Source organism: Saccopteryx leptura, chromosome 3, assembly GCF_036850995.1.
Source record: "Saccopteryx leptura isolate mSacLep1 chromosome 3, mSacLep1_pri_phased_curated, whole genome shotgun sequence".
In the NCBI taxonomy this organism is placed as follows: domain Eukaryota; kingdom Metazoa; phylum Chordata; class Mammalia; order Chiroptera; family Emballonuridae; genus Saccopteryx; species Saccopteryx leptura.
The window spans coordinates 228828923-228848373 of record NC_089505.1 but is presented as its reverse complement, the minus strand read 5'-3'; the positions used below and the strand labels follow the sequence as shown (position 1 = coordinate 228848373).

The 19451-nt window shown below is 41.4% G+C and overlaps 1 protein-coding gene and 1 pseudogene across 1 annotated transcript in view; both read left to right on the top strand.

Annotated features, from left to right (window-relative positions):
* Positions 1 to 19451, top strand: part of DNAH6 (dynein axonemal heavy chain 6) — a 300118-nt gene that overhangs the window by 118988 nt on the left and 161679 nt on the right. The window contains exons 30-32 of the mRNA XM_066377849.1: positions 12090 to 12227; positions 14977 to 15144; positions 18340 to 18488. Coding sequence (XP_066233946.1) covers positions 12090 to 12227; positions 14977 to 15144; positions 18340 to 18488 — 455 coding nt within the window. The remainder of the gene's footprint in view (positions 1 to 12089; positions 12228 to 14976; positions 15145 to 18339; positions 18489 to 19451) is intronic.
* LOC136401761 (U2 spliceosomal RNA) lies at positions 3344 to 3453 on the top strand (annotated as a pseudogene).

Sequence of the window (19451 nt, the reverse complement as noted above, 5' to 3'; positions counted from 1 at the left end):
CTCAGACCCAGGATTCTTCTTACAGGGACCGTGCAGAAAACCTCTCTCTAAACCACTCACCCAGGGCTCTGGAGGATGGAGAGAGGAGAGGACCAGAGCAGCAGGAAGAGTGTAATCTAGGAAGCACAGGGAGAAACACTTTCAGAGACAGCCACCCTAACCCCTGGGAGGAGTCACTCCCCAAATCTGAAGTGAGTATTTCCCCTGGAAACAGCAATACCAGCAAATGGAAGCAGGACACCAGCCAAACAAGCTCCCCCTTGGCACTCAGAGCAGAATTGCTTAGAAGGAGGGAGCTTTTGGGACTACAGTAGTGAGTCTTAGGGTCTGAGCTGCAGCACCTCCACCCATACAGCTGAGGGCTCACCTGAGGGCAGACAGCGGCGGGACACAAAAGCACAGTTACATCGGCAAGGGCAGAAGCTTGCTGGCCACAACTGAGGCCTAGTAGTGAGCTCTGTCTTACCCAGCAGGGGAGGAGGGGACATGTGAAAGTGGTCAAGCTCAGCTGCGGGCTGCCTGCAAACCAGCCTGTGGGGGAAGGGCAGGAGCCCCGGAAGGTGTGGATACCCGCCCTTGAGCAAAGACACAGGAGTGGAGCCTCGCCATGCCCGTGGAACCGTGGCTTGTGGCCTGACACAGGAGCAGGCTCCTCTCATGAGGGTGGAGCAAAAGCCCAGAACAGGTGGAGTCCCACAACTGAGCATTGGCATGCAGCTCCACCCGGCCGTGGAGCCAAGGCTTGCAGCCATCCTTCGAGTAGGCTCCTCCTGCAGGGGCAGGGTGAAAGCCCAGAATCAGGCAGAAACCCACAGCTGAACAAAGGTACTCACCCCTGCCTTCAGGGCCGAGCATAACACCACCCCTGGGGGTGGGGCAAAGGCCGAGGCCACCGAGGCTTGTACACCCGAGCACATGATCACAGCCCTTCCAGTGAAGTAGAGGCAGAGACCACAGCAACAGCCCTAGTGGGCTGGAAATAGCAAAGCCCATACCTGAACGCCCTAGGCAGCAACAGCAGAGGGGGGGGCGTGCCTGCAGACAGACCACACCTAGGAAACACAGAGGCCACACCTAGTGGACTCCAGTGGCCAAAACCTTCTTTTACACAGACAAAATGAGAAGGCAGAGAAATGCAACACATGAATAGAGAAATCCCCAGAAAAGGACTTGAATGAGTCACATATACCCAAATTACCAGATGCAGAGTTTAAAATAACAATTGTTAGGATGCTTAAAGATCTTAGAACAACAATAGATTATCATTACGAACACATAAATAAAGAGATAGCAAATATAAAATAGACATTGAAATAAAAACATTAGTCAGAAATGACAAATACAATATCAGAAATGAAGAACACAATGGAAGAAATTAAAATCAGGATGGATAAAGCTGAGAATCGAATCAGCAACTTAGAGGAAAAGATAAGGCATGGAAGCAGAGCAGAAAAAAGACTCAGAAAGTATGAGGAAACTAAATTCTGTGATAACATGAAGAAATAACAGCCACATCATAGGGGTTCCCGAAGAAGAGAAAGAACAAGGGATAGAGACTTTGTTCAAACATATCATACCTGAAAACTTCCCTTAGTTAAGGCAGGAAAACGTCTCAAAGGTTCAAGAAGCACAGAGAACTTCATTAAAGAGAAACCCAAAGAAATCTACACCAAGAGACATCGTAATTTAAATACCAAAGCTAAGTGATAAAGAGAAAATATTAAAAGCTGCTAGAGAAAAAAAGGCTATCACCTACAAAGGAGTCCCCATAAGGATGACTTCCGACTTCTCAACAGAAACACTTGAGGCCAGAAGGGAATGGCAAGAAATATTCAAAGTAATGCAGAACAAGAATCTACAACCAAGACTACTTTATCCAGCAAGGCTATAGTTTAAATTTGAAGGAGAAATAAAAAGCTTTACAGACAAAAAAAGAACTCAAGGAATTCACTACAACCAAACCAATGCTGCAAGAAATGCTAAGGGGCCTGTTGTAAACTAATCAAAGGGGAAAAAATATATAGCAAAAGAGGAATACAGTTTTAAAGAATAAAATGAAAATAAACAACTACATGTCAATAATAACCTTAAATGTAAATGGTAAATGATCCGATCAAAAGACACAGGGTAGCTGTGTGGATAAGAAAACAGGACCCATATATATGCTGCCTACAAGAGAAACACCTTAAAAGATGCACATAGAGTGAAGATAAAAGGATGGAAAAAATATTTCACATAAATGGAAATGAAAAAAATGCTGGCTTACCAGTACTTATATAAGACAAAATGGACTTTAAAACAAAGGCTCTAGTAAGAGATAAAGAAGGTCACTACATAATGATAAAGGGAGCAATCCAACAGGAAGAGATAACCATTATAAATATCTATGCACCTAATATAGGAGCACCTAAATATATAAAGATTTTGATGGATTTAAAGTGCGAGATCAACAGCAATACTATAATAGTAGGGGATTTCAATACCTCACATCACTAGATAGATCCTCAAGAAGAAAATTAACAAAGAGCAGACTTAAAAGACACACTAGATCAACTCGATTTAATAGATATCTTCAGGATTTTTCACCCTAAAGCAGCAGAATATACATTCTTTTCAAGTGCTCATGGTACATTCTCTAGGATAGACCACATGTTAGGGCACAAAAGTGGTCTCAACAAATTTAAGAAGATTGAAATCATATCGAGCACTTTCTCTGATCACAGTGGCATGAAACTAGAAATCAACCACAACAGAAAAACTGAAACATACTCAAACACTTGGAAACTAAATAGTATGTTATTCAACAATGAATGCGTTAACAATGAGATCAAAGAAGAAATTTAAAAATTCCTAGAAACGAACGATAATGAGTATACATCAACTTAAAATTTATGGGAAACAGCAAAAGCAGTCCTGAGAGGGAAGTTCATAGCATTATAGGCATACGTTTAGAACCTTGAAAAAGGTCAAAAAAACAACTTGACACTGCATCTAAAATTACTAGAAAAATGAAAGCAAGTAAAGCCCAGAGGTACTATAAGGAAGGAAATAATAAAGATCAGAGCAGAAATAAATGACAGAGGCTAAAGAAACAATACAGAGGATCAATAAAATCAGGAGCTGGTTTTTTGAAAAGGTAAACAAGATTGATGAACCTTTAACCAGACTCACCAAGAAAAAAAGAGGACTCAAATGAATAAAATTAGAAATGAGAGTGGAGAAATAACTGACACAACAAACTCATAATATTGTAAGAAAATACTATGAAGAACTGTATGCTAAAAAACTAGACAACCTAGATGTAATGGACAAATTCCTTGAAACATAATATTTCAAATATAATATCGCTTCTCGGCCTTTTGGCTAAGATTAAGTGTAATATCTGTTCCTATCAGTTTAATATCAGATAAGTCCTCTATCCAAATATTAATCTGGAAGAATCAGAAAACCTAAACAGACTGATTACAATAAATGAGATCAAAACAGTTATCAAAAAACTCCCCCAAAAGAAAAGGGGCCTGATAGCTTCACAAGTGAATTCTACTAAATATTCAAAGAACTAATTCTTATCCTCAAGCTATTTCAAAAAATTCAAGAGGAAGGAAGACTTTCAAACTACTTTTATTAGGAGAGCACAATTCTGATTCCAAAACCAGGCAAAGCCAACACAAAGAAAATTGTAGGCCAATATCCCTGATGAATTTAGATGCTAAAATCCTCAACAAAATAGTAGCAATTTGGATCCAGCAATATATGAAAAAAAGTCATACACCATGCTCAAGTGGGATTTATTCTGGGGAAGCAAGGCTGGTACAATATTTGCAAATCAATCAATGTGATTCATCACATAAACAAAAGAAAGGAGAAAAACCACATGATAATTTCAATAGATGCAGAAAAAGCATTTGATAAAATCCAGCACCCATTCATGATCAAAACTCTCAGCAAAGTGGGAATACAGGGAACATACCTCAAAATGATAAAGGCCATCTATGACAAACCCACAGCCAACATCATACTCAATGGGCAAAAATTAAAAGCAATCCTCTTAAGATCAGGAACAAGGCAGAGGTGCCCCCTTTCACCACTCTTAAGCAACATAGTTCTGGAAGTCCTAGCCACAGCAATCAGACAAGAAAAAGAAATAAAAGGCATCCAAATTGGAAAAGAAGTAGTAAAACTCATTTGTAGATGATATGATATTGTATATAGAAAACCCTAAAGTCTCAGTCAAAAAACTGATAAATCAATTTGGCAAGGTGACAGGATATAAAATTAGTACACAGAAATCAGAGGCATTTTATACACTTACAATGAACTGTCAGAAAGAGAAATTAAGGAAGCAATCCCCTTCACCATTGCAACCAAAAAAATAAAGTACCTAGGAATAAATTTAACCAGGGAGATTAAATACTTATACTCATAAAATTATAAAACATTGATAAAAGACATCAGGGAAGATGCAAACAAGTGGAAGCATGTACCGTGCTCATGGTTAGGAAGAATAAACATCATTAAAATGTTTATATTACCCAAAGCAATTTATAAATTCAATGCAATACCAATTAAAATACCAATGATTTACTTCAAAGATATAGAACACATTTTCCAAAAATTTATATGGAATCAAAAGAACACGAATAGCCTGAGCAATCTTGAAAAAGAAGAATAAAGTGGGAGGTATCACAGTTCCATATATCAAGGTATACTACAAGGCCATTGTACTCAAAACAGCTTGGTACTGGCATAAGAACAGGCATATGGATTAATGGAACAGAACAGAGAACCCAGAAATAAACCCACACTTTTATGGATAACTGATATTTGACAAAGGAGGTAAGAGCATACAATGGAGTAAAGACAGCCTCTTCAACAAATGCTGTTGGGAAAATTGGACAGCTATCTGCAAAAAAATGAAACTAGATCAGCAACTTACAGCATTCACAAAAATAAACTCAAAATGGATAAAAGACTTAAATGTAAGCCATAAAACCATAAGCGTCTTAGAAGAAAACATACGCAGTAAGCTCTCTGACAGCTCTCACAGCAATATATTTGCTGATTTATCTCCACGGGCAAGTGAAATAAAAGACAGGATAAGCGAATGGGACTAGATCAAACTAAAAAGCTTTTGCACAGCTAGAGACAATAAGAATAGAATAAAAAGACAACTATACAATGGGGAACATATTTGACAATACTTGTGATACGGGGTTAATAACCAAAATTTATAAAGAACTTGTAAAACTCAATACCTGGAAGACAAACAATCCAATCAAAAAATGGGCGAAAGAAATGGGCATTTCTCCAAAGAAGATATACAGATGGCTAATAGGCATATGAAAAAATGCTCAACATCACTAATCATTAGAGAAATGTAAATTAAAACCACAATGAGATATCACCTCACACGGGTCAAAATGGCACTCATCAACAAAACAACACAGAATAAGTGCTGGCGAGGATGTGGAGAATAGGGAACCCTCCTGTACTGCTGGTGGGAATGCAGACTGGTGCAGCCTCTGTGGAAAACAGTATGGAGATTCCTCAAAAAACTAAAAATCGAACTGCCTTTTCACCCAGCTATCCCACTTTTAGGAATATACCCCAAGAACAGCATAGCACTGTTTCAAAAGAAATACACCCCCATACTTATGGCCGTATTGTTCACAATAATGAAGATCTGGCAACAGCCCATGTGTCCGTCAGTGGACGAGTAGATTAAAAAGCTTTGGTACATATATACTATGGAATAGTAGTCAGTCATAAGAAATGATGACATCGTTTCATTTACAACAACATGGATGGACCTTGATAACATACTGAGCGAAGTAAGTAAATCAGAAGAAACTTAGAACTATATGATTCCATACATAGGTGGGACATAAAAATGAGACTGAGAGACATGGACAAGAGTGTGGTGGTTATGGGGTGGGGGGAGGAGAGGGAGGGGTTGGGGGAGGGGAGGGGCTCAAAGAAAACCAGTTAGAAGGTGATGGAAGATAATTTGACTTTGGGTGATGGGAATGCAGCATAGTCAAATGTCAAAATAACCTGGAGATGTTCTTCTGAACATATGTACCTTGATTTATTAATGTCACCCCATTAAAATTAATTTTAAAAAAAGACACGGGCATTTTCCCCTCCACTTTTGGGGAAAAATACGGTAATGTGATAGTTCTTGCCAAATCTATAGATTCAATGCACTCTCTATAAAAATCCTAGATTATTTCTTTGTGGAAATTGACAAGCTTATCCTAAAATGTATGTATAAGTTCAAGGCACCCAAAATAGCCAAAACAATCTTGAAGAAAAAAAGCAAAGTGAGTGAACTCACACTTCCCATTTTCAGAACTTACTGCAAAGCTACAGTAATCAGTACACTGTGGTTACTGGCTGGCATAAAGATAGAAAAATTTATCAAAAGAATGGAATTAGGCATGCAGAAATAAGCTTTTTAGCCTGACCTTACAGTGGCACTGTGGATAGAGCATCAGACTGGAATGCAGAGGACCCAGGTTCAAATCTCCGAGGTTGCTGGCTTGAGTGCAGGCTCATCTGGCTTGAGTGTAGGGTCACTGGCTTGAGCGTGGGATCATAGACATGACCCCATGGTCACTGACTTGAGCGCAAAGTCACTGACTTGAGCAAGAGGTCACTCATTCTGCTGTAGCCCCCTGGTCAAGGCACATATGAGAAAGCAATCAATGAACAACTAAGGTGCCACAACAAAGAATTAATGCTTTTCATCTCCCTTCCTGCCTGTCTGTCCTTATTTGTCCCTCTCTCTGTCTCTGTCTCTCTTGATAAATAAATAAATAAAGCTGCTATAGTTGATTGATTTTTGATAAGAGTGTAAATATAATTCAGTGGTCAGTAGTCTTTTCAACAAATCGTACTGGGGCAACAGGATAGCCACATGCAAAAAAATGAAGTTGAACCCCTTCCTCACCCTACATACAAAAACTAACTCAAAATGGATCAAAGACTAAGTGTGTAACAGCTAAAACAATAAAACTTGCAGAAGAGATACAGGTATAAATCTTCATTACCTTGGGTTGTGCCTCTTAGTTGTGACACCAAAAATACAATGAATAGAAAACCTGGATAAACCAGATGCTATTAAAATTAAAAATGTTTGTGTTTCAAAGAAAATATAACCCACAAAATAGGAGATATACTTATGGAAATTTTGAACCTAGTATGTATAAAAGAACTGTTACAACTCCATTATAAAAAGACAGATAACCTAAGTTCAAAATGGGCAAGGAGTTGAATAGACAGCTCTCTAAAGAAGATATACAAATGGCAAATAAACACAAGAAAAGATTATCAACATCACCAGTGATTTAGTAAATGCAAATTAAGACTACAATGAGATGCCACTTCACACTCACCAGGACACCTATAATCACAAGGACAGACAGTAATCACAAAGACAGAGTAACAACAACAAAAAACTGTAACAAGTGTTAACTAAGATGTTAGGAATAAGGAATGGTATGGATGCTGTGGAAAACAGTTCACTGGTTTCTCAAATGTGAAACACAGAGTTATTATAGTCCCTGAAAGTCTCAGTCCTTGGTATATTTATTGCAAAGAGAAATGAAAATGTATGTTCACACAAAACACAAAGTGTCAGCGTGACCAGGTGGTGGTGCAGTGGATAGAGTGTTGGACTGGGACATAGATGACCTAGTTTCAAAACCCTGAGGTCACCAGCTTGAGTGCGGGCTCATCTGGTTTGAGCAAGGTTCACCAGCTTGAGCCCAAGATTGCTGGGTTTGAGCAAGGGGTCACTTGGTCTGCTGGAGCCCCACGGTCAAGGCACATATGCGAAATCAATCAATGAGCAACTAAGGTGCCTCAATGAAGAATTGATGCTTCTCATCTCTCTTCCTGTCTCTGTTCCTATCTGTCCCTCTCTCTTTTCTCTCTGTCACACAAAAAAAGAAAAAAACAAAAATACACAAATCTTTATTGTGGCATTATCTATAATAGTCAAAAAGTGGAAACACCCCACATCTTTATTAACCAATGAAGGGATAAACAAAAGTGGTATATCCATATATGGTACTAGGCCTAAAATTAAACCTCAATATTATATGCTGCTTTAACATTTGGTAAAAGTAAGAGGGCCTCAAATGGCCTAACTGCAAGTTTCTCCTACCAACTCTACCTATTGAAAAGGTCCCCTAGTCAAACAACTCTTCTTATCAAAGGGACCGGGCACAGTTCCTGGTTACCTCTAGCAGGTTTCAAGTCTTTTTTCAATGTACAGAATTATTTAAACAAGTTTATAACATCCTCCTATGGGAATCAGGTAACATCTCACCTAAATATTATGACGGCTGCCTCCCACAGCTAAGATATGGAAGCAACCCAAGTGCCCATGAATAAATGACTGAATAAAGGAGCGGTACATATGCACAATGGAATACTATTCAGCCATAAAAAAGAATGAAATTTCACCATTTGTGAAAACATGGATGGACCTAGAGAGTATTGTACTAAATGTAATAACTCAGACAGAAAAAGACAAATACTATATGATTTCTCTTCTATGTAGAATCCAAAGAACAAAATAAACAAAATAGAAACAGACTCATAGATACAGAGAATAGACTAATTATTGCCAGAGTTGGGTAAGGGTATTGAGGAACTGGTAAAAAAGGTGAAGGGATTAATAAGTACAAATTGGTAGTTACAAAACAGTCGCAGGGATGTAAAGTACAGCATAAGGAATATAGTCAGTAATATTATAATGACTGTGTATGGTGCCAGGGGGTACTTGAAATATTAGGGGGATCACTTTGTAAAATAAAAGATTGTTTTATCACTACACTGTGCACCTGCCACTGACACAGAATAATTCTGAATATAAACTAACCGACAAGTAAAATTAAAAAAAGATCCAAAATTAAAAGTAAAAATTTTTCTCCATTATCACGTCACCCTGTTCCAGTTGCTAGAGACAAGTTTTATGATTGTGCTTGTATGTTGGTTTTTAGTTCTTCTGGTTATTGCTAGTATCTTTAAAAACATACATTTATTACTGTATTTTTATATATATCAACTTTGAACATTATCTGCCAACTCATTAGCAAGATTTTATTAGCCATGACCTTCCAGCTTTCTGTTCCAACTTCACTCCTGGTTTTCATTAGTTTATATAATTTTGTTTTACCATGTCATGGTTTATGGAATTGCATTATCCTATAACTATAATTATGCTTTCTTTGCTTTGTCTGGGGGTTGAGTATTAAAATGTAAGCCCATTATGCAAGACTTCCAATATCAAGGATCATTTATAGTGGAATTCAATGGCATAATTGGGCCCATGGAGAAGGACCAATACATACATCATGCATCATGACCCTCCACCATTCAAAGTAAAACATTCCAAGCATCAGAGTTAATTTTTTTATATTTTCTTTACTTCTTCTAGAACAGTGTTTCTCAAACTTTAATGTGCTTGGGAATCACCTGAGAATCTTACTAAAATACATATTCTGATTCTGTAGAAACTAAAGTGCATTACTAACATCCCTCTAGGTGACAGAATTGATATTGGTTGCTTTGAGCAGCCAAGTTCTTGAGAAGCAATGGTTCTTAAAGTGTGAACTCTGGACCAACAGCATTAGCACCACTTGGCAGCTTATTAGAAATACACATTATCAGGCCCCATGCAGAACCCTCTGGATGAGAAACTGGCTGGGAAACCCAACAATCTGAGGTTTTCTAACAAGCCCTCCAGGTGTTTATACTGCACACTTAAGTTTGAGAATCACTGTTGTAGAACATACTCAACTGCCACTGTTCTCTGTATCCTCTTTTTGCTTTTTATATTTTCTTTTTATTTTGCTGGAATACTTCCTTGAGCATTTTTTTCCCACTTATGTTTATGGATATCCTGGACTGTCTTTGGTCATCTGCTTGATTGAAAATTTGGTACAAGGTGAAATAATAGGTTTAAAATCATTTTCCCTAATGACTTTGAAAACCCCATTTCACTGTCTTCTCACATCAGTTTTGCTACTGATAAGATTGATAATAGCATCATATATTTGGAGAGGTAAATAATATTTTATTTTCCCTCTGTCTCTCGAAGCTTATAAGGTTTTTCCTTGATCCTTGGTGTTCTGAAATTTTACCAGGCTGCATCCAGATGAGACAATTTTATTCTTTCATTTTGTTTGGCATTTGCTCTACTTTTAAATCAGAAAATGTATTACTTTTCTCATCTTAGTAAAACTTTTTTTATATATATCATGTGAGAGTCAGGGAGGCAGAGAGACAGACTCTCACATGTGTCCCAACTGGGATCCACCCGACAACCCCGGTCGGGGGCTGATGCTCTGCCCATCTGGGGCCACTGTTCTGTTGCTCGACAACCAAGCTATTTTAGCACCTGAGGCAGGCCATGCAGCCACCTGAGGAGGCTCATTTGAGCCATGGCTGCAAGAGGTAACGAGAGGAAGAGGGGGAGAGAAAGAGAGAGAGAGAGACAGACAGACAGAGAGAGAGACAGAGAAGGTGAGGGGGAGGGGTTGAAGAAGCAGATAATTACTTCTCCTGTGTGCCCTGACTAGAAATTGAACCCAGGACTTCTACACGCCAGGCTGACACTTGACCTCTGAGCCAACCGGCCAGGGCCATAAAACTTTTATTCCTTCTTATTTATCATTATATCTCTGTTCTCTGCTCCAGATCTCCTACATCTGTTCTCTACTTCATTTAAATATCCTCATATTTTGTTTTGCTTGTTTAAAGTAATTTTCTTTTATTTGTTTAGATTGCTTATTGAAAAGATACTGGGATGGTGGAGATATCTCACAGAATCCAAAAGAAAGTTGAAGAAAAATTATTTGGGCAGAGTAGAACTAGGGCAACATGAAGGATGCCCCGGGCCACAGGAGCTTGAGGGCCTTCTCTCTGTAACCTTGCCAGGAAAATAGCAGGTTCACATTTCAATTTCAGACCTGGGACTCTTTAATTGGCAAACTGAGTTCAGGAGACCAAACCTATACCATGGGCTGTGTTAAAAGACAAATACCGTATGATTTCACTTACATGCGAAATCTAATGAACAAACAAAGTAGAAACAGACTCATAGATACAGAGACTAGACTGACAGCTGTCAGGGGGAAGGGCTTTGGAGGACTGGGTAAGAAAGGGGAAGGGATGAAGCAGTGAAAATTGGTAGTTGCAGAATAGTCACTTAGATGTAGATTACAGCGGGGGGGGGGGGGGGGGGGGGGCCCAATATAGCCAGCAGTACCACAATGGGCCAAGGATTACTTGAAACAGCGGGGAATGACTCTGTAAAGTACATGATTTTCTAGCCACTTTGCTGTACATCTAAAACTAATACAAAATAAATTGAATGTAAACTGTAATTGAAAAATAAATTTTAAAAATACATTTGAATTCCCAAAGTCAGAATAATGAATAAACTTTTAGAACATAACAACAAAAAAGATAAACTGAAGCATATTAAAATTTTTAAGATTTTATTTGAGCAAAAGTGCTGAACCCAAAACTTAAAGTCTCCAAAGGAGGTTCTATACTTCTGATGGCCACAGGGGCCTGGTCGTGCCCGTCCACCCGTGGGATTCAGCTGTGGAACCTGGAACCACGACCTTGATATGCACAGCTGTGCTCTGCCCAGCGGTTTCTCTGTCACCCACCATCCAGAGTAGCTTGTAAAGACAATGAAGGCTCCTATTAGTAAAATTCTTCAGGGTTTTTTTAAGTTCTTAAGTGTGTCTATTCCACGTGTTCTTTGAGAACCTGTCAAGTATTTACATAGGTAAGTGACGGGTATGAAAAAGCATGGAAATTGGTCAGATTGTCATTGTATTTAAATATAATTAAATATAAAAATTAGTTTCAAATTATTTAGAAAGAGATAAAATGATGTTTCTTCAAACAGAAAGGTGCTAACTTCTGACACAGCCCATTATTCACATACAACTATTGCTTTACACATACTGCCTCTTTTCTATTTAATATTTCAGCTTAAAATATAACTTTTGAAGGCATTCAGTGATGTCATGCAAAGTTGAATGACGTTGCTTTGGTTTCAGATGATGGGGCGCTTCTTTAGCGGTCTGGCGCAGTCAGGGGCCTGGTGCTGCTTTGATGAATTCAATCGAATTGACATAGAAGTCCTTTCAGTCATCGCACAGCAACTCATTACCATTAGGAATGCCAAAGCCACAAAGGTAGGGCATGGGGCAACATTCTGTGAAGGTAGCACTTCTTCAGTTTGTAATTAATGTACTGCATGCTGTGTTTTTGGAAGGACAGTGTGAACTTTAGCCTGCCTGTGACGTGTTTCCAGTGTAATCACTGGGTACTACAGTAACACAACTTGGTTGGGAGAATTCGTTCCTCATCCAGGCAACACAGAAACAACCACACGTCAGACATTGTGCTGGGACCTGGGGCACAGTTCCTGCCCTCGCGCAACTCTGTTCTTCACACACACACACACACACACACACACACACACACACACATACACACTCTTATGCACACACATACACATCTATTTTCTTCCTCGCCTTTCTTGTTCTTGCCTCTAACATTTACTTCCCTGCTAGGTTTCTCTGGTGCTGCTTCTTCTGGGCTCCACTGCCTTCATAATGGTCCCCAGGTTCAGCCTGGTGCTGGTGGAACATGGGAGAGGAGTGCTGGGGACTCCGGGGGATCCAGGCTCTCCAGAATTCACTGAACAGGAGAAGCTGAGGAATATAGGATCAGATGAAGATACAAATGTGGCCCCACCATTTCAAAATGTTTCAGCCCATAGGAGCATGTTCTTGAAGAATGGTTTTATACCGGGCAGCTGATCACGGTGAAGGGTGAACCAAGTCCCCTAAGACTCTGTGTTGACCTTCTGATATATGGTCACAAGATCACCAAAGGGCAGACTAATGTTCAGACTATATAAACCAGACTAGCTTTGCCAGTGGTTTAGTATTTACACAGCCACTGCCCCAGGTCCCTGAAGGGTCCCCACCACTAACTTGGCCCCTTCCTGAAGAGCCCCTGACCTCCTCAGGATCCAGCTATAAGGGTTTGTGCTGACATAGCAAGGGGGTCCCTGGACCCTGCTTGGGCTCCAGGGACAGGGGCCATGCTCACTGGAAGGATCCCTGCAGAAGAGTTGTTAATGTGTGATTATCACCTCTGTGAAAACAGCTAACTATAGAACAAGTAAAAGAACGCCAAAATTGGAATTTAATGAGCTGCTAAATTGTACAGGTTGTTGTACTTTACACTCACTTATTTTATCTTTACACCAAACCTATGTAAAGTAGGTGGCATTTTCCCCAGGTTATGTACAGGTAGAAAGGATTCAAAGGGATTTTGAAGTATTTCTGGGAACACCACGGACCTAAGTTTGTGTGACTGTAAAGTATGCATTCCTTTAACTACATACTCCCTTGCCTTCTCTGGGAGGCCTGTATTAAATGCAGGGTCCTCCAGATACAGCACAACTCACAGGTCATTATCACCTTGCTGAGTAGCTGTGAGCAAGAATGGGGTGAAAGGAGGAAGGATCACAGAAAATGGAGGACAAGTCAAAGCCTGGCCAAGTAGAGAGTACCCCTGTGAGGTCAGAGAAAGGTGGAGGACACCAGACACCAACAAGTCTCATCCTCAAGTTGTAGTGGCCAAATGAGATAGTTGGAATATGACCTATTCCCTGGAATGGATGAAAAAACTAAAGAATGGAAATTTACAGGTTTGAATAACACAAATAGCAATTTAGTAGCAGCAGGACCAGTCTCCAGTTGTACCATCCAGCATGTTCTCCTCCAGGACATGATACATCTCCCAGCTCTGTCCCATCTTCCCCTGTATTCTTCGTGATCTTAATACTGCCTTCATCTAGTGGCCCAGCTAGACCCTAAATTCATCTTGGATCTTCCCCATTACTGTCAACCCCAGAATCTAAGCCATCAATCACCAAGTCCACTTAATTTTTTCTGCTAGCTGCCCCTTGCCCCCAATGATAATCCCATAATTCTGGCTCTTATCATCCCCCCCAGTAACAATTCCTTACTGGACCCCCTGTCCAGCCTCTCTACTACCATCTTTGACCCTGACACTCTGCTCAAAAGTTTTCTCTGCTTCCTCCTCCCCAATAGGACAAAATCTTAATTCCTTAATCTAAACTGCAAAATTCCTGATGCTCAGGCCCGACCTACTTACACTTTCCTCAAAGAACTTTACCGCTGGGCAGAGTGAATAGCTGGTCATTCCCTGAACATGCAGTGTAATTTGTTTCTGCTCCCTTTGACTGGAGTAGCTGTCCCCACTTGTCCATGTGAAATGCCCCTCCTCCTTCCTCAGTTCTCCAGCAGGCTTCCTGCTCCTCCAGTGGGCTCTGCTCCCAGTGGGCTTTGCACACACCTCCACTCCAGCCTCAATTGCACAGCATGGTCATGGTTTGCAGGCTTGAGTCAGCAAGCCCAGAAACTTCCAGAGGGCTCAGAAATGAGTCTCCTTCAGCTCTCCACATCCATGCCTAACCCACTGCCTCACCTGCAACAGATGCTCAACAGGTGTTTGCTGTTGAATAAAAGTGCAGGGGTAGTTTTGGGGGAAAACCAGAAAGTGGGGGTAGAGAGGTTCAGTGGCCATTCGGTCTAAGTTGAATTGAGGAGGCTCAGCAAAAAATGTGGAGGCCTAGAAAATTGCAGAACTGGGCCAGGCAGTAAGTGACAGTTGGGCAGTGCTGGAGCAGGGAGGCAGAGAGTTGGAAGCACTGAGCTCAGAAGAGACAGGGAATGGGGAAGACAGGATCAGGGAAGAAATAGTCCCTGTTGGCTAACAGCAGGATTCATTTGTCTTTGTTTGAATGCTCCATTGTGTATATTTTTACTCCAGTAATAATCATGTGAAAGAATTTACAAATGTCTGGAGAAGTGTTAACTTATACTTTCTCTTTCCTTTAAACAGCTCTCTAGATTCATGTTTGAGGGGAGGGAAATAAAGCTGGTCATGACTTGTGCAGCCTTCATCACAATGAATCCTGGCTATGCAGGCAGAACTGAATTGCCAGATAATCTGAAAGCCCTGTTCAGACCTTTTGCAATGATGGTTCCAAATTATGCCTTGATTGCAGAGGTGAGCTTCACATTATAAAGCAGAACAAATTTAAGCTTATTTCTTTTATTTACCATTTGGTTCTATTGAAGTAGAAAGTTTCTGTTATGAATGTACCCTGGCAAAGGTTATATAAACAGCATTGTTTGCTCATAAGAGTAGATATAATTGCTATCACTTAGAATTTTTATTGTCTCTGTGTGTGTACGTGTGTGTGTGTGTAAATGCTATATCCCTAATGCCTCGAATGGTATTGGAATATAGTAGGTCCTTAAAACTGGAAACAGTGAGTTGAATAGGTTCATTGGGGTTTATCAGTTCATCTCTAGAAATTAAAATGTCTGGATTCATTCTAAAAATACTATATTATTCTTACTTTATGTATTATTTTTTATTAGAGTCTGGGATGTTGAGTTGGAGCTATGTGAAAGAATTTACAAATGTCTGGAGAAGTGTTAACTTATACTTTCTCCTTCCTTTAAACAGCTCTCTAGATTCATGTTTGAGGGGAGGAAAATAATTCATTATGAGGGAGGGTGGGGGTTGGTTTATAAGTCTGTATCAGCTTAGTAACAAAATAGCCATTAACTAATTATTTATATTATATTTGTTCTTTCTGTGTCTATCTAGAAATCTTTATATTTAAACTGGTTTTTGTTTCTTCATATTAGCTAAGAGCCAATGTGATTTTTCTTGGCACTTTTTACAATGGTATAATTTATATATAGTAAAATGCACAGATCATAGGCATACAGCTCAGGGAATTCATACACGTTTTCACCTATGTGACCATCAAGACCAAAAATACAGGATATTTTCAGGGCTCTAGAAGGTCCTTTATGCTCAGCTCCACATTTTATAACAAACATTACCCTTTAATTTAGAATGAAGTTTTCCAAAAAACACAGATTACTCTGTGGTTAATAATTCCTTTTATAACAGCTAATTTATAATATTTCTTTATATGAAGTAAAAATAATTACCTAAGAATAGACTAAACCATGTCACATCCTATCATTAGAGGCCCTGGCCGGTTGACTCAGCGATAGAGCGTCAGCTCGGCGTGTGGAAGTCCCAGGTTCGGTTCCGGCCAGGGCACACAGGAGAAGTGCCCATCTGCTTCTCCACCCTTCCCTCTCTCCTTCCTCTCTATCTCTCTCTTTGCCTCCCGCAGTTGGCCTGGGCACTGAGAACGGCTCCATGGCCTCAACTTCAGGCGCTAGAATGGCTCTGATTGCAGCAGAGCAATACCTCAGAGGGGCCGAGCATCGCCCATGGTGGGCATGCTGGGTGGATCCGGGTCAGGCGCATGCGGGAGTCTGTCTGTCTGCCTCCCCCCACCACCCTGCTTCTCACTCTGGGGGGTAGGGGTGGGGGATAGGGGGTGGGAGGGAAATGCTCCCATTAGGAAAATTATTGCTTTTATTAGTAGAATGCATGCATCATCTCCTGGGTCCCCAGCACCTTCTATGGTCATAGTGGGGTTACCGGCTTTTTTTTTTTTTTTTTTTTTTTTGTATTTTTCTGAAGCTGGAAACGGGGAGAGACAGTCAGACAGACTCCCGCACACGCCCGACCGGGATCCACCCGGCACGCCCACCAGGGGCGACGCTCTGCCCACCAGGGGCCGATGCTCTGCCCATCCTGGGCGTCACCATGTTGCGATCAGAGCCACTCTAGTGGCTGGGGCAGAGGCCAAGGAGCCATCCCCAGCGCCCGGGCCATCTTTGCTCCAATGGAGCCTTGGCTGCGGGAGGGGAAGAGAGAGAGAGGAAGGGGGGGGGGGGGTGGAGAAGCAAATGGGCGCTTCTCCTATGTGCCCTGGCTGGGAATCGAACCCGGGTTCCCCTGCACGCCAGGCCGACGCTCTACCGCTGAGCCAACTGGCCAGGGCGGGTTACGAGCTTTTAAGGCAGGTGGTGTGTTCACTCTAGACCCTCTGCAGACAGGGACAATGAATGACTTGTTCATTGTCCAAAGCTGGTAGGAAGAAAACCAGGTTTAGAACTCAGTCCAACATTTTGTTCACATCTCATGTTTCATCCTATTATTACTCAGTAACTCACTGAAGAAATTTAAAAATCCAGTCCATTGAATGCTGCTCCTATGGTTGTTACAGACCGAATGAGTCAGGTCTGTCATCAGTAAATATTCTCAACCACCTGCAGTGTGCAGAACCCTGTGCAAACAGGTAGTGATGGAGCAAACAAAACAGACACCAGAAAGAAATCCCTGCATCATTTCCAACCCCAATTTTGAGGCCAATTACAGTGATTCTAATAGATTACGGGTTGGAGGGGGGGGGGGGGATCTGTACCCACCTCCACTATTATTATTATTATTTTTTTTTTTTTTCATTTTTCTGAAGCTGGAAACAGGGAGAGACAGTCAGACAGACTCCCGCATGCGCCCGACCGGGATCCACCCGGCACGCCCACCAGGGGCGACGCTCTGCCCACCAGGGGGCGATGCTCTGCCCATCCTGGGCGTCGCCATGTTGTGACCAGAGCCACTCTAGCGCCTGAGGCAGAGGCCACAGAGCCATCCCCAGCGCCCGGGCTAACTTTGCTCCAATGGAGCCTTGGCTGCGGGAGGGGAAGAGAGAGACAGAGAGGAAAGCGCGGCGGAGGGGTGGAGAAGCAAATGGGCGCTTCTCCTGTGTGCCCTGGCCGGGAATCGAACCCGTGTCCTCCGCACGCTAGGCCGACGCTCTACCGCTGAGCCAACCGGCCAGGGCCTCCACTATTATTATTGACTTATTAACCAAGGATTCAGAAACTTGTCAGAAGCAAGGTAGCATCCCAGGGCCAGAGAGTGGCTGCAAATATTTTCATAGATTCCCTGGACTCCCGGGAGCCTACAGGGAGCACGCTGCTGTCCCGGACACTGTCTGGCCTGTAACACCATCCAACCTTCACTATGTGAACAATTTCAAGCAGTGGGCACTCTACTTTTTGAAGCAAGTGTCACTAAAGCCACATCTTCATCTAGAGAAAGAAAGCAAAATCAGCACTTGGAACTCCCAATACAGTATCCCACCTCCCACCTTCTTGTGGCTCAGAAAACCCCTTTCCCTTCAATCTTTACATTTCTTTGTTAAATGATGAAAGAACTTGGAGATCTGTAATGCCTAAAGTATATTTTGACTACATTGGTATAATGCTAATTTATTTTTGTCAATATAATATAATAAGCATTGTATTATACTTTTTCTAGGTAATTCTGTACTCTGAAGGATTTGAATCCAGTAAAGTATTGGCAAGAAAAATGACTCAGATGTATAAGCTCTGCAGTGAACAGTTGTCTCAGCAAGATCACTACGACTTTGGCATGAGAGCTGTCAAGTCTGTACTGGTCATGGCTGGGTAAGAAGAGACCAAGGTGGTCAACAGTGAAATTTCGAAAAGTGTAATCAAATGCGTCTAATGGTTAATTAATGAAAAGCTTTTAAAGTAACTTAGTAAGTGTTGAATAAATGTTAGCTGCTGCTGTTGTCATTCTTATCTTAACATCCCATTCCACAGTGAAATGAGGCATCTCTCCTCACCCCAGAGCAGTTCTTCACTGTGAGGCCCAACCAGGTTGTGCCCAGACTGAACCTGAATCTAGATGAGGCTCTGGCTAACTTTCATTTCCCCTCTACTTATCACATACACTGGGTTTTAGTGTTACAAAAGCCTTTACCAACGTAAGCCCATGATGAGACTTCAAAGGCATACAGTCTGTTATGCGTATACAGTTAAGTCATATCTGTCACCTGGCAAGACCTGAAGTATTTGGAAAACTTCCGTTTCATCGTTCTGTCTTCAATCCAGGCTCTTGTCACCTGTCCTCACAGTATGGTCCAAGACTGAGCTGCCTTCTCGCTTCTAGGAAAGCACGAGCCTTTTCTCTTTTCAGGCTCCAATTTCTCATGATATCTTCTTGAAAGTCCTGCCCCTGGAATCCCCAACTGGTCCCGAGTCCCTGAGGGGACGTACCTCCTTGCTGCTCCCGGCTCTTGTCGGCCTGGCTTATGTATCCCTGGCTTTTTGCACAAATATCTCTGCCCTTCTACCTCTCTGTTTTTTCTTTTAACCTCCAAGGTACAGTATTTCTCCTCTTCACAGGATTGCCACTTAAGGAAAAGCAATACTATGGCATTCAAATACACTTGCACTCAAAGAACACACTACAGCCCAGTGGGTGAGGCAGGCAAATGCGCTATCATCTAGAATACGATGTAGTGAAAACCACCAGAGGACTATACCCAAGGTTTGCCCGGAGGGATGGAGGAAGTTTCTAGAGAAGGGAGTAACTGGGTTGGATCCCAAAGGGGAAATAAGAGC